The sequence below is a fragment of the Fusarium venenatum genome (genome assembly GCF_020744135.1).
Source record: "Fusarium venenatum strain MPI-CAGE-CH-0201 chromosome Unknown EDB82scaffold_3, whole genome shotgun sequence".
NCBI classification, from domain to species: Eukaryota; Fungi; Ascomycota; class Sordariomycetes; order Hypocreales; family Nectriaceae; genus Fusarium; species Fusarium venenatum.
The window spans coordinates 7,316,902-7,330,481 of NW_027072131.1; the positions used below are offsets into that span (position 1 = coordinate 7,316,902).

The following is a 13,580-nucleotide window of genomic DNA, read 5'->3' on the forward strand; positions in this document are numbered from 1 at the left end:
TCTAGGCTGTTCTCGCTTTTCGTAGGTTCGTCCTACTCCACGCCGCGATCCTAGGCAGACCTCTTTCCCACTACACTCATGGATTTTCTATTACCTCGGGAATATGTTTAATTTCTTTCTCTTCAACCGCCAAGAACGCGCCATGGGCGCCTATCTCCCTGATAGAGACTCAGAGGATGATCAATTTGACCTCCTGGGGGAGCCTGGCGGCGCCTCAAGGCCAAGGCGAGCTAGGATGGCAACCACGTCCGTCCTGCCCAACGGAGCCGAAAAGGTTCCAAGAAGATAAGAAGACCTGGCGTTTCATCCTGACCTCTCATGTGTTCACTCCACTAGCGAGCCTGCTGAAAACCAGTAGAGATAGCCTTTTGGAACTTATAAGAGGTTTGTTACACCAAGGCGTATACAGATGTTAATTGTGTATGGGCATGTCGTGTTGATCATGGCGTGAATCACAGTACTAGATAGGCACCCAGAATTTCGGATAGGTTGAAGTGAAGCCGTTCTTGATTTAATGGTTGATAGAAATATTAGATCATGTTTAGTTTATGTGTAGCCTAATAGCGCACTAATTCGTCTGATCTGCTTCCATATCCAACGCTCATACGCAAAAGAGGGTATCATGACTAGATCTATCATTACAAGACTCATTCAATGCACCAATCTCATCCTTGGAAAAGGCGCAGCTTCAACATCCACAATAATCAACCCCTTCTCATTTAAAGTCACTCCAACATCCGTAATGGGCGTGATCTTTCTCGTATGCGCAACTTCTTGTCGGCTGACGCGCGCTTCATCCCGAGGAATCCACAAAACAGGTTTGGGCATCCATAGCTCCGGAGGCCAGTAATTAGACATCTTATCATCGCCGGCGTAATCGACATCGGGGGGTTCTTCGAATGGAATGAGTTTTCGTAGGGCGATAAAGTCTTCGTATACTTCGGGGTGGAGGAACCGTTGTAAAAAGGTCGGTTGCTGGTCTGGGTTTGAAGGGTCACCGGCCAGAATCCATCGATCTAAAAATCGTTTCAACCCTGATTGTTGAATCTCTTTCTTGACCTGTGCCTTGGCAGTTGTCTTCATCCATTCTGTCACCATCAACTTGACACCACCCCCACCATCAACGCCCCTTGAGCCCTGAGGCCCGTCCTGTTGATCATCTTCGTCATCGCTCGGAGGTTCTTCAGCCTCTTCTTCGCCAAAGTTAAGGTCTGCATCGAAATAACTGGCTGCAGTTCCTCCGTTCGCTTCTCCTGATTCTGCCGCCTCTTGTAACTTCTGTTCTGCCTCTGCTTTTTCCTGTTGTTGCAACTCCTCTTCCAGTGTCAAAGTCTGGGGCAAATTCTGTAGCAGTGGAGATATCGAGTCTCGGAGAGACATGTGAACAATCCCTGTAAATATGAGGAATATGAGCATTAGTACCATAGGCGGGAACGCAAGCTTGAGAGCGAAAAGACCGATCATGCAAATTTCGGCCAGGTAAAGCCCGACAATAAGTTGAAGAAGAGCGTTGGGGTAGAACAAGCCCATGCTGTCCATTTCCGAGTCGAACACGTAAAGGATGTTATAGCGGTAGATGAGACGCGTGAAGGCCATTCCGGCGCAAGCGAAGAGGAGAATGAGAGGAGCGATACACGTGTAACAAAACGCTGCCTACTGTTAGCTGTGTTAAACATTGATATTGAATACAAACATACCAATGCATGCCATGTTCGTGTAGATCGGAAAGATCCCTCCCCAGCGAGGAGGACGAAGGTTGTACCAAATCTTGAAGCGTGTTCGAGGGTTTTGTAGGCCTCTGCCAAGGATGTAGTGCCGGAATAACTCAAACAGATGCAAGAGACCCGTAGCGCCAATAGCTAAGCATTGAACGAGAATGTACGAAAGGTAAAAGTTGGAGGCCTTCGGGAGGTTTCTGGCGAGGAGGTCGGGCGCCGACATTGGTTGCTTAATGATGTCCAGGACAGCAGCCGAAGCCGCCGATGTCAATGTTGTAATCAGGAAAACCTGTACCACCTGGAAAGCGAAGTAAATATTTTGGGTGAAAAGTTCAACCAAGACTAAAGAAGGGATTCCAGCTTGGACACCGCAGACTGCAGGGGTTATTAGCATAATACGTGGACAAAAGGGTAGTAAACGTACATCTCAGCATCGCAGGGACAAGAGACATCCAGAACGACAGAGCAATAGCAGGAATGAAGCCCTGGAGAAAGCCAAGAATAGGCTTGGGCAACAGTTTGATCCAGCGCAGGAAAAATATTCCGCTTAGAAAGTCGATATTGGATATGATACCAATCATGGCGGAAGGAATAGACCAAAAGATAATAGCGACGGCGACTAGACCCATGATAAGAAAGCGACGGATGATACGTTCCCACCAGCGCATTCGGAGGGATTTCCAAACCACCTCATCTGGCCGAACGCCCAAAAGTCGAGGAGCAAGCTGAAGGGGACGATGATGGGCCACAATTTGGTGCGCAGCCTGAGCAGCCTCCTGGGTGTCGAACTCGATGAAGGCGGCTGGCAAGGTGTCACCGTCGCCACGACGGACTTGACGTCGAAGCTTGTAAATCTCATGGTTCAAGTCTTTTAGTCGCATGCGGCACCAGCGGATTGTGTCAACGCGTCGGAAGAAGTTTTGCATTGGACGATGATGAGGTCTAGCTTTCGCAGGGACCCATTGGGCGGCGACAGAGCCCCGAACGTCTGGGAGATCTGGGTTGAGTCCATACGGGTGGACATATTCAGGATCTTCAGCGGACCTTTCGAGTAGGTCGTGGGTGTCGTGGCTCGTTTGGGTTACTTGCGGATATTCGGTTTTGAATCCTTGCTCCTGGGTTTCGTTCTTTGTGTTCTCGTTCTGCGAGATACCGATACGCGGGAAGTCGGATCGAGTTTGTTCACTGCTCGGGTCACTTCTATAGGACGAACTCGATTCCGTGGAATCTGGTTCAACTGAGGAAGATGTTGACGATGATTTCTTGTTGAATTGCTTCTTCCGAGCTAAATGCGCCTTCTTGATCAATGCAATCTCCGCCTTTTCCAGTCGCATTGCCGTGTCCTCCCTCTCTTCCACAAGTTTGATGAGGGCCTTGGCAGTGCGTGGGATCCAGACTCGTTTTACTGAGTCGCCGTAAAGCTTTCGCAATCGGGCTTCATCAAGATAGCGATCGGGTATCGAAGTGATGAGAACCGTCCTAGACGAAAGCCGTTTCGAGTAGTGGGGCGAAGAAAGATATGCTTGACGAATGCCAATGTAGTAGAAACACTCTCGAGTGATGGTAAATAGAACAAAACCTGATCTTGTTAGAACTGAACCACAGAAGCAATATCACAGATGGACACTCACCAAAGAACATGTATGCAACGGCAACATGGGCAAACATGCGCTTATTGTTACTAATCTTGCCAATCGTCAAGATATCCAATTGACTAAGTTTGTTACCACCAGTGATGTGGACTGGAAAGAGGATAGGCCAGGAGATCAGTATGCCGACAAGGAAAGTATTTCGCAAGACTTTGAGATATCGTAAAAAGAAGAAGCCATCGAGTGAGCCATGGTTGAGGACAAAGGTATCTGGGGTCTTGAAGAATGGCTTCACCCAGTCGAACCAACCCGTGGGAAGCGGCGGAATGTGTTTGCTAACAACAGTTAGTAATATTCGGGAGCCATTAGGTGGCTGTCCTTACTGAGGCGATCGTAGGCTGGGTATAGCCCGAGGCGCATAGACTCGACTACATTTGACGCGAAAAACGGAGAAGAATATAATGCAGACGACGCAGTAGATGGCGACGGGTATAAAGGTGCCACCAAGCGATTGAAGCGATGAAGACTTGGAGGCGTTGTTGGTACTTAGAGTGCCACCACTGGATCCATCTCGAGTAGAACCAACTCGGGAGTCGTCACCTTCCTACAAATGGTAAGCAAGGTTGCCACTTGAGGTTGAGATAAGGTTAAAGTTGAAGGAACATACCAGTGGTATATCGATCGCTCTAGTGATCAGAGAGTGCCAATTGGAGGACATGGCAGTAGCGGATGCGCAAGATGCGCGATAGACGCGATTAAAGACGCTCAGATGAAGTGGAACTCGATTGTAGAGCTGTGGACAACAATTGAAGATGATTGCGCCGACGCATTGTTACCTTGCGGTCAAACTTGGAAGGACCGAGTTGACAGACATTGGGAGGTATAACAGTTATTGTTGCCAATGCGACAGAGCTCGTATAGATAACAGTCCAAGATCTGCGCCAGGAACAAGACGAGGCGGAGGCGATCGATGAAGTCGTAGTTGATGTGACGTTGGAAGTGGGATGTTTCTTCTGACGAGTTCAAAAGCGGGCGCGCCTGACAGATAGAGACAGGGCTCTTGTAGCGATCCCTACGGCACAGTCAACCAATTTAGGGGCTCCCGAACTACCCCTGTAAGTGATGATCGAGACCTTTTTTACTGCCCACCTGCCGTGAAGAAATGTCTTACAATTCCGATCATTGGAGCCCTCTTTTCGATTACTTTTTAAGGTCTCCTACGTGCACTAATTCTGAGTACCGGGTCTTGGCAAGACACGAGAGAGAATAACCGAGGCGAGGCGGACGTGGCTGGATTTTAAGAGAATGATACTCTGGTCGTATTGCATTTCATCTGATGGTCAAGCACCAATAAAATCTTTATCGTAAGCACAGCCCAGACAAGGGTTAAATCGCCCCTGGAACAAACTAAGAGGTGATAGAAAAGCAGGGATGTGGTATCTAGATGTCAAAAATATGACCCAAATATTACCACTCTGACATGTGATAGAATGGCCAGTCTATTTCATCACCTACTGCTTCAGAACCGAGCCTTTTGTCACCCTCAGTTACTGACAAACGCCAACCGAGAGCCTAGATTCGGACCCATTTCCCATTCCCCACGTCGCAGATCGAAATAAGAAGGACCCTTGTTTTCAGCTTTGACAGAGTGTTTTCCGGATATCAGATTGGTTTGACAGGTTAATTGTCAATAACGCTCTTGTTAATGCTAGAGTCAGATCATAACGACTAGAAACAGGAACAAACATTAAATTTCTCTTGCCAATTCGTGATCGGCTTGGGGTTGAAAGATGGACGTCCAGATACCCTTTTGAGACCACGCATATGTGGTCGTCTTTTCGCATTTTCCAATATCCCTGACTGAATCCAAGACATGCCTCCAAGGTATCAGAAAGATCAGTCGCTGAGAGCACACAGGACAAAACCAGCAGGCTTACCTATTTCTGCATTAGATTAGTCTTTTTCGTTCTTTATTTTTGTACCCTAGAGCTTACTGGCAGCATCATTGTCTTCCATTTCTTGCTGATCGACCCCGAATCTTGACCCGAGCAAATGCATACCGTTATGACCAGGGCATGATCAACGTAGCAGCCTTGCGCTCTCAACCTAATGTCGACCTCATTTTGGATAGGCCCCGAACCATCAAGCTCATGTGGAGGCAGTCTATAAAATGGAACTAAGTCTTCCAACACAGGTCCCTCTGTAGTCTGTATTTGTGCCTGCCGAGGCACCGTAGTAGGTCCCTGATATTGAGAGTTATGTTATTGACCTGACCTCGTGATGTATGTCGTATCCGCAGCTTCAGTTGTCTAGCACCTCAACTTCAAGTTCAATACAGTGTTTCAGCAAGTGTTATTAGATAACGACGTGAATTATTTTGGCTGCAACTTTAATTTGGCTGTTGAATCTCATCCACGTTGCGCTGCCTATCACTGCAGACCTTGGCGCTTCAGTGATTCAACGTTGGTTAAGAAATGGGCAGTCACATCCCGTTCGTCTTCATCGTTTGTTCTTTCCAGAAATACTCTTTGTTAATCGCTCCTTCCTCTACAACACAACAGCTTCCCCACCTAATCATTATCCCCTCTTAGCTATCCTTGAACTTCCAACTACATCTCCACGTCCGCACCAGCGACCCTACGAAATGGACGACAGAGGTATCCTAAGACTCAGAAGGTCTGCGCGGGTTCTGGGCAAGCGTTCCAGAACAGAGTTCGAGAATGACGGCACCGCGCCCTCTCCTACGTTATCGGTTGATCGCACTCCTACTTTGCCCATCGATCCCACACCTTCCTCCCCAAGTGTGCGTCAGGCCACCCGAACTATCAGAACTGGAGAATGCCTTGCATGCGGAGAGGATTTTCCCCGATCAACAATGCTATCGGCGCCATGTACACATTTGTTCTGCAAACCATGTGCTGGCCGTCTTGTCAGCGTGGCAATGAACAGCGAATCTTTCTTTCCAGCGCGGTGTTGCGAGAATACGATCTCTGTTACTCTCCGGAATCACTTCTCGAAGGAGGTAGTAGCCCAATATGAGGCTAAGCGGATCGAGTTCGAGATACCTCGCCTCGAACGTGTTTATTGCAGTAGTCCGCCGTGCGCTGCATTCATCCCACCGGCACAAATCATTTCAGGGGTTGCTCACTGTACGCACTGCCTGACTAATACATGTGTCGCATGCAAAAAGAAAGCGCACAATGGATTTTGCCGTAAACTTGGGGAAGAAGATTTGCAGAGTGTGCTTCAACTGGCTGAGAGCACGGGATGGAAGCGTTGTGGCAAGTGTGGCCATCTCATTGAGAAGAGCGCTGGTTGCAACCATATGAGTAAGTTGGGACCTTTTCACTCTTCCAATACCTGAGTAGTCTACTGACTCTCTACAGTTTGTCTCTGTGGCCATGATTTCTGCTATAACTGTGGCAAGGATATTAGGGGATGTGTCTGTCACCGTATGCCGCCCCCGGGCGTGATTGCTCAACCGATGACGGAAGAAGAGAGGATCGCTATAGAAGGATGGGATGGCTATGACGACTGGGGAGAATTGGAGGACGAGGTAAGCATGAGAGGATTTAGTACTTCAGAAAAAGAACTAATGATTTGCAAGACGCCTTGCAATCACCGATGGACCAGACTGCTCGAGCCATCGAATTGTCAAGAATGTGGTAAGACAGTACAGGGCTACAACATCTTCGTTTGTCGCGCATGTCAACTCGTTGCTTGCCTCGCATGCCGTCGCGAACTTTGATGGATATGATTCCTTGTACACCCAAGATCCCAACTGCAAGCTTGGCCTGGCTAGTGGGTAGCAGACGAATTAAACTTTAAGCTTTAGATGACAAAAATAAATAGCCTAAGAATTATGGTCTAAGTAGTATAAAGTGGCCTAGTACAAAGAGAGACGACTGTTATCTGAGTCCGGTGATCATGTTTCGTATCTTATCGCCAAGCACAACAGAGCTCGAGAGCTTATTCTAGGGTTTGAAGATGATCTGGAAGTGGATATACTCAGTGTGCCAGAGAACTTGGCTACTGGGTAGCAGAAAAAATGGCCTCCTAAGTTAGTGTATAAAAATAAATAGTCTAAGAACTATAGCCTAAGGGGCATAAAGTGACCTACTAATTTCGTCTCTTGTGCTTCCATCGGTCAATTTTTCTGATACCCTGAGGCTTGGCCATTAGACGCATAAGAGATGACATTGTTTTGGGCCAGTCGATGCTTTCAGACCGCGCCTTTAGGTCATTTATCTTCATTGCCTCGATCTCAAACATGGATCTTCCTGATGCTCCAAGAGATGATGCCGAGCTGGTTGTTCTTATCTTTAAGTTAGATCTAAATAAGTTCAAGCATCAACTTTGATTAAACATTTTATCCAAAGGTATAGATAGCCACGCGTCTATAAAAGTTCAAGTAAAAGACTCTCAAAATGAATTTCTGTTTTCCCAAGAAGATAATCCGACTTTATCTTTACCTACTCAGTCAAGAACGTGCCAACATAGTCGTCAACCCCCTACTCTCGAAGTCGAACCAGAGCAGCGAGCCGGAACAAACAAGATGTCAGCTACGAGGATGAACGAGAACCCCGATCCCATGTCTAAGAGGTCTGGATTTGATGGCGACGATTATGATCGTGACATGGTTCGTCTGATCAGACTACACAACAACTGGGAACCTACTAAAGTCCCTCGAAACCCTCAAGTTCCTGAAATTCCTGAAGTCCCTCGAGTCAGGAAGATATTTTGCGCGTCCTGCCGCGAAAGATTTCCACTTCCTGAAATCTTCATAGCAATCTGTGACCATGGGTATTGCCGAACGTGTTTAGCTGAGCTCGTGGAAAGGTCGTTCGAGAACAAGTATCCCTTCCCACCGCGTTGCTGTTCCAAGCCATTTGCGATCGACTCAATCCGACCTTTCGTTGCCAGCGATATGGAACGGGCATACGCGAGGAAGCAGATTGAACATGAGACACACAATCCCATATATTGCAGCAATATCACGTGTCAAACCTTCATCCCGCCCCGCGCCATCAAGTCGGATGTAGTTCACTGCCCAGTATGCGTGGAGCGAACTTGTGCGAAATGCAAGAATACAGCACACCAAGGCCCTTGTCCCAAGGATGAAGCGCTGGATGAGGTTCTGCACCTTGCAGAAAGAGAGGGCTGGAGGCGCTGCCCCAAGTGTATGTCCATGATTGAGCGGGAATCGGGTTGCAACCACATGAGTAAGTATAACTTTTTAAGAACCTATCTTTTTTGAAGTTATTGGACTGACATGCTTTAATTTATAGTGTGCCGATGCTATTATGAGTTTTGCTTTCGCTGCGGAAGGAAATGGCCAGGTCATAATCGTCCGTGTTGCCCTGAGGGAATCTACCTTGAAGATATCACTGCGCTGGCTCTCGATATTGCTAGGGCGGCTTGCGATATCGCTGTAAGGGTTGTGAAGAACGCTCTAATCAAAGGGCCGCCTTGCTTGGATAGACTGTGGATTCCACTTCGAAGACTGATTGACAAGATCAGAGTTCGTGATGATGAGTTATTATAGTCAGGTTTGAGCTGCGACGGATAGCCATGTTTCTATCACAGATGAATCCCCGAAACTTAAGATCTATATCAGAATACATCTGTGAGCGCAAACCTGGAAATTTATACTATTGCAGTTGTTTTTTGGAGTTATCGGGAAGTTTCAAGGAAGGGGGTTTTAATGTTCATGTCGAGTTGAACGTCTCAGGAGGTGGCATGTATGGGTTTTGAACACCACATCAGGATAAAAGAAATGCTGGACGCTAGAAGCATAAGAGACAAGATTATCAGGCCTGTTTATGATAATTAGATTGTTGTTCTTAGATTATTTGTTCTTATATCCCAAGACCTAGGAGGCTAATGTTTTTGCTACCTACTAACACCATATCTGTTTACCAGATTTTGGAAACATCACTGATATGTACCTCTAGATAACCGACTCTCACTATTACCTGTTTTATAAGCTGGGTAGTTGGGTTACAGACGTGGCGTAACTCTCAAATAACAACAGTGAATCACGAAGTGCGAGTCGCCTTGCACTGCTAGACAGCTGCCCATTATCCATCTGCTCGTTCCCGCCCTCGCCCTCTGGCTTCGTTCCTTGTAATTCCTCATCTGCCACTTCTCCCTCTTCCATTCTTTTCTTCCTCATGCTTCCTCACTCCTTTCCCCTCCACGCAGATACTGAGTTTTTTTTCTAGTGATCACCTCCTTCCCCTGCGCGACACTATGGATGAATCACTCATTCTTGCGCTGAGTCTGGCGGAAGCCGTAGAGGCTGACGCAGCGCTCATCGAGGAATTCATGCAAGAAGACCAGATTGCTCGTGACCGCATGATTGCTGAAGCGCTGAACGAGGATCGCCAAGCGACTATCGAGCCAGTGTCTCACCAACCTGTCCTTGATGGAGAAACGTATAATACACTGAGACGTTTCAATATCGTCCCTTCCGAAACGGATGCCGCAAATGTGGAAGACGAAGAAGCACAGAATCTGGTTACTGATGCCGCTCAGGATGATCAGAGTGTTCAGCGTATCCAGGTCGCTGCTGGCAACCAGGAAGCTGGCGACAACCAGGACGCTGGCAACAATCAAGACACTGTTGACAACCAAGACACTTTCCATAACGAGGACACTGTAGATTGCCAGAATATTGTTTGTGGTCAGCTCACCCCTGAGATGGAGGATGGTGATGCACCTAACACCAATACTCTCGAGGAACACCCTCAGCACTCGACTACTACGGACGGGCCAGCCAACGACCAGCAGACAGAAGACGACCAAGTGCAAGTGGAAACTCAAGAACAGGCTCGGAATAATACAGATGTCCTCTTGGCCACTGTGGAAACATCCCCTGCTCCAGCCCCGTCCTCAGAGATGGTACCTATCCCAGACATGAAGCAGTGCCTCTCCTGCCAGGACGATTTCTCCGACGCCCATACCTTCCAAGCACCGTGCTCTCACCATTGGTGCCAACCATGTCTTGTCCTGTGCATCGAGAGCTCTCTGAAGGATGAGTCTCTCTTTCCGCCCAAATGCTGCGAACCTCTTCCAGTCGAATCATGTTATTTTATCCCACAAGACTTAGTCAAAAGGTTCCAAGACAAGACCTTGGAGTTCTCGACTGTTGACCGGACCTACTGCAGCGATGCTGCATGCGCAACCTTCATTTTCCCTCAGTCTATCAAGGGAGGAATCAGAAACTGCACCCGGTGCGAGAGACAGACTTGTATCCTCTGCAAACAAGTCCGGCATGAGGGGATCTGCTCGGAGGATACTGAGGCCCAAGAAGTCCTGCACCTCGGACAACAACAGGGCTGGCAGCGATGTGAAAAATGCAAGCATCTCATTGATCTCAAAATAGGTTGTTACCATATTTGTAAGTCTACCTATTTTTTTCCAGGGTCCTTCCTCCCTTTTCTAACCGGTATTTTCAAGCTTGTCCTTGTGGTCACCAGTTTTGCTACATCTGCGGTGCTCGTTGGAAAACATGCCAATGCCCCCATTGGAACGAAAACAGGCTCGTAGATGCTGCTCCAGGCCGTGTTGCATTGGCCATGATCCGCATCAGGGACGCTTATCAAGAGAGACAAGCGGAAGAGGAGAGACAGCACCGAGAGAGAGAGCGCCAAGAGAGGGAGCGTCAAGCTGAAGCAATACGACGTGAGCGAGCTGAACAAATACGACGTGAGGTTCAGGAACGAACGTCGCTTCATCCGGACTACTGCTTTCATCAGAGTTATGTACGAGTGGAAGGCCGGCACGAATGCGCTGAACGTCGTCAAACTCCCGGGTCATTCATCCTTGAATGTGACGATTGTGACATCTACGTATGTCATCGGTGCCGCGATGCCGGAGGATCCTGGCAATTCGAATAGGTTGAAAGATTGGCTAAAGCGGAAGAACTTAGGTCAGGACCGGACTGTGGACAATTTGTTACACAAGGGGGGATTCTTATGCTTGGACACTTTTGCGTTTGATCTCTCGCCATCTGGAGATCGTATCAAGGACATTTGCTGCGAGACAGGAATCATCGTGACTACGAATACACTGGCAGGTCAGGAGTACACCTTGCCACAAAGTCTGTATACAACAGATTTAGTCTACTCGCTGCCATATTCATTAGCTCAATAATGACTTGCTTTGTCTTTTACATCTCTACATTTACAACGTGCACGCCCTTGTATCCATTGGAAGAATCAGCCGCTGGAAGAATAAGGGACGAAATTATCAGGCCAGTTTTAGGTTTATGATTACCTAGACTTAGGCTATTTGTCATAAGCTAAACTTGAAGGTGGTCGATGGGTAGTGATGATGACTTTTCACCCCAGCTGCTTTGTGCTGAACGAGTGGAAAGGCATTCAAAATATATAGCTGGCCCTTTCAAGCGCAGAAAACTGGCACAGAGCTCACAGGAAATAGGTTCAACCGCACCCAGGAGGGTTGTAGTATTTCTAAGCTACTGAAAGGTACTCACGCAACTTGATTATGTATACACAAACAGGTGTTCTGCCATAATCACAAAGTTGCCTGTTCCCCGTTTCTAATCGTACAGTACACTATCGTTTTTCTACAACTCTCTTGCGTAACGAGCCCCGACCCCCAGGTAGTGTTCAGATTTACCCATAGAAGTGAAAATGCCAATCAGTCGCTGCTGGGTAGGTCATCTTCTGCTCATACACCACCAATACACCTGTCATACAGATACTCGCCACAAAGCCGAAAAACTACTCGTACACGACGTCCAAGTTCATAATTCCCACAGACTTGGTAGGACCGGCCACAGTGTACAAAGGATAAAGCAGTCAAACCGCCCTCCCGGCTCGTTCCTGTTTTCCATTAGCAAGTGTTCACGTTTGTGATTGGGGGGTAGCCGAACAAGAAGAGTTGAGTCTCGCTTTCCGGATTTGTTACTGTTGTTTGTCGGGCGGAATACGGGAGCCTTTGGATCGAATGCGTTGCCATTTGCAGCGCAGGGGCATGATGTGCGGTTGCGATTACAACGGTAGCAGCAGTCAGGGCAAACTGGGCAGATATTAGTCAGGATCCGGATGACTGGTTCGTTCAACTTACAAGAGTCCTTCTCATTGACACGCTTGCAGAGATAGCAAAGACCTTCGTTCTTTGATGTGCCCAAGTCCACGCCGTGAACTTGAGGTGGTATCTTTTTCGGAGATGGCGTTATGTAGGCAATCCCAAACTTCCTGGCGAAGAAGTCACACAAAGTATTTTTGTCAAAGAATCCCGCGTTTACATCAATAGTAATAGGCTTTTCGCAGCAGGCAGGCGGAAATGGGATGTCGTCACGAAGAGAAGACTTGACCATGCCGCAAAGACACTCAGCACAGTACTTGTGATCACAAGGGCACATGATCAGTGATTTGGCGGATGAGAGACCACAAGTGAAGCACTTGACAGTTTCGACCTCTTCGGGGATCGGTGCAGCGTCAACATGAACATCTTCGGCATTCAGCACAGGGACTTGGCCGATAAGGGGAAGGCTGGCCTCGATGGGCTCGCCCTTAATTTCATCAGGGTCATTTTCGAACGATATCAGATCGTCGTCATCCGGGCCAATACGACAGTGAGGTACGGACTGGATTGGCTGAGGGTCGTTTCGGAGGAACGACCAAGCTTTTGAGGTGTGCCTGGCCAACTTTGTTTTAGAGATCTCCTCAATACGATTTCCAAAGTCGCGTTTCTTTCCTGGAAACACATGTTAATTAAACATAACTGCATACAAATGAGCTCTCAAGGTACCTTTGACCACAGGTTCGGTAGAGGTACCATCTATTTTGGGCCAAGACTTTCCAGGACTGCGCGTAACAGGTTCGGCGAGAGTAGCAGCAGTGGTATACAGAGACTCTTCTTCCTAGGAGATCTCAGATTGATCACTTGCGTCCAAGTTATCGACTTCAAATAGAGTTTAATCGTCTAGAAGTCAATCGTCAGCGAGGTAGTCTTTTTTGTCTGTAAGATAATTTACTCATAGTACTCTTCGCATTTGAGGGTGGTTGCATGCTTGTCAGCAAGTGTTGGTTAATCAGACGGCCAACTTTGTCTTCGTCCCATTCCGCAGAGCCTAGGGATACATTTTTGAGATAAGGTCTAACGATGTGCAACTCGGTGATTTGTTGCGGTGCCTCATTATCCTTGTCATGAGATCTTTCCCATCCATCGAGGAAGATCAGCTGAGACATGATCGCCTCCTGCGCAGAAAACGCGGTCAAATCTGCCATGGTGGCGGAGA

General features: G+C 47.8%; 5 protein-coding genes across 5 annotated transcripts; 3 read left to right on the top strand and 2 right to left on the bottom strand.

The window, feature by feature from the left end:
* Window positions 1-651: 651 nt before the first annotated feature.
* On the bottom strand, window positions 652-4,025 carry EDB82DRAFT_528168 (uncharacterized protein; the record flags this gene model as incomplete). The annotated part of the gene is made up of 6 exons (XM_025728965.2): window positions 652-1,649; window positions 1,698-2,093; window positions 2,143-3,297; window positions 3,350-3,642; window positions 3,691-3,911; window positions 3,975-4,025. 6 exons carry the CDS (start codon window positions 4,023-4,025, stop codon window positions 652-654), a joined length of 3,114 nt encoding a protein of 1,037 aa, XP_025583280.2.
* A 1,526-nt stretch (window positions 4,026-5,551) lies between these two features.
* Window positions 5,552-7,208, top strand: EDB82DRAFT_278889 (uncharacterized protein). Its single transcript, XM_065607374.1, has 2 exons — window positions 5,552-6,636; window positions 6,694-7,208. Exons 1-2 carry the CDS (start codon window positions 5,952-5,954, stop codon window positions 7,053-7,055), a joined length of 1,047 nt encoding a protein of 348 aa, XP_065464259.1. The 5' UTR covers window positions 5,552-5,951; the 3' UTR covers window positions 7,056-7,208.
* A 470-nt stretch (window positions 7,209-7,678) lies between these two features.
* EDB82DRAFT_539764 (uncharacterized protein) lies at window positions 7,679-9,187 on the top strand. Its single transcript, XM_025728968.2, has 2 exons — window positions 7,679-8,529; window positions 8,596-9,187. Exons 1-2 carry the CDS (start codon window positions 7,863-7,865, stop codon window positions 8,850-8,852), a joined length of 924 nt encoding a protein of 307 aa, XP_025583282.1. The 5' UTR covers window positions 7,679-7,862; the 3' UTR covers window positions 8,853-9,187.
* Window positions 9,188-9,559: 372 nt separating this feature from the next.
* On the top strand, window positions 9,560-11,208 carry EDB82DRAFT_528171 (uncharacterized protein; the record flags this gene model as incomplete). The annotated part of the gene is made up of 2 exons (XM_065609182.1): window positions 9,560-10,709; window positions 10,769-11,208. 2 exons carry the CDS (start codon window positions 9,560-9,562, stop codon window positions 11,206-11,208), a joined length of 1,590 nt encoding a protein of 529 aa, XP_065464260.1.
* Window positions 11,209-11,750: 542 nt separating this feature from the next.
* On the bottom strand, window positions 11,751-13,569 carry EDB82DRAFT_560068 (uncharacterized protein; the record flags this gene model as incomplete). The annotated part of the gene is made up of 5 exons (XM_065609723.1): window positions 11,751-12,159; window positions 12,210-12,355; window positions 12,404-13,036; window positions 13,091-13,202; window positions 13,387-13,569. The coding sequence occupies 5 exons, from the start codon at window positions 13,567-13,569 to the stop codon at window positions 12,136-12,138; spliced, it is 1,098 nt and encodes a 365-aa protein (XP_065464261.1). The 3' UTR covers window positions 11,751-12,135.
* Window positions 13,570-13,580: the final 11 nt, after the last annotated feature.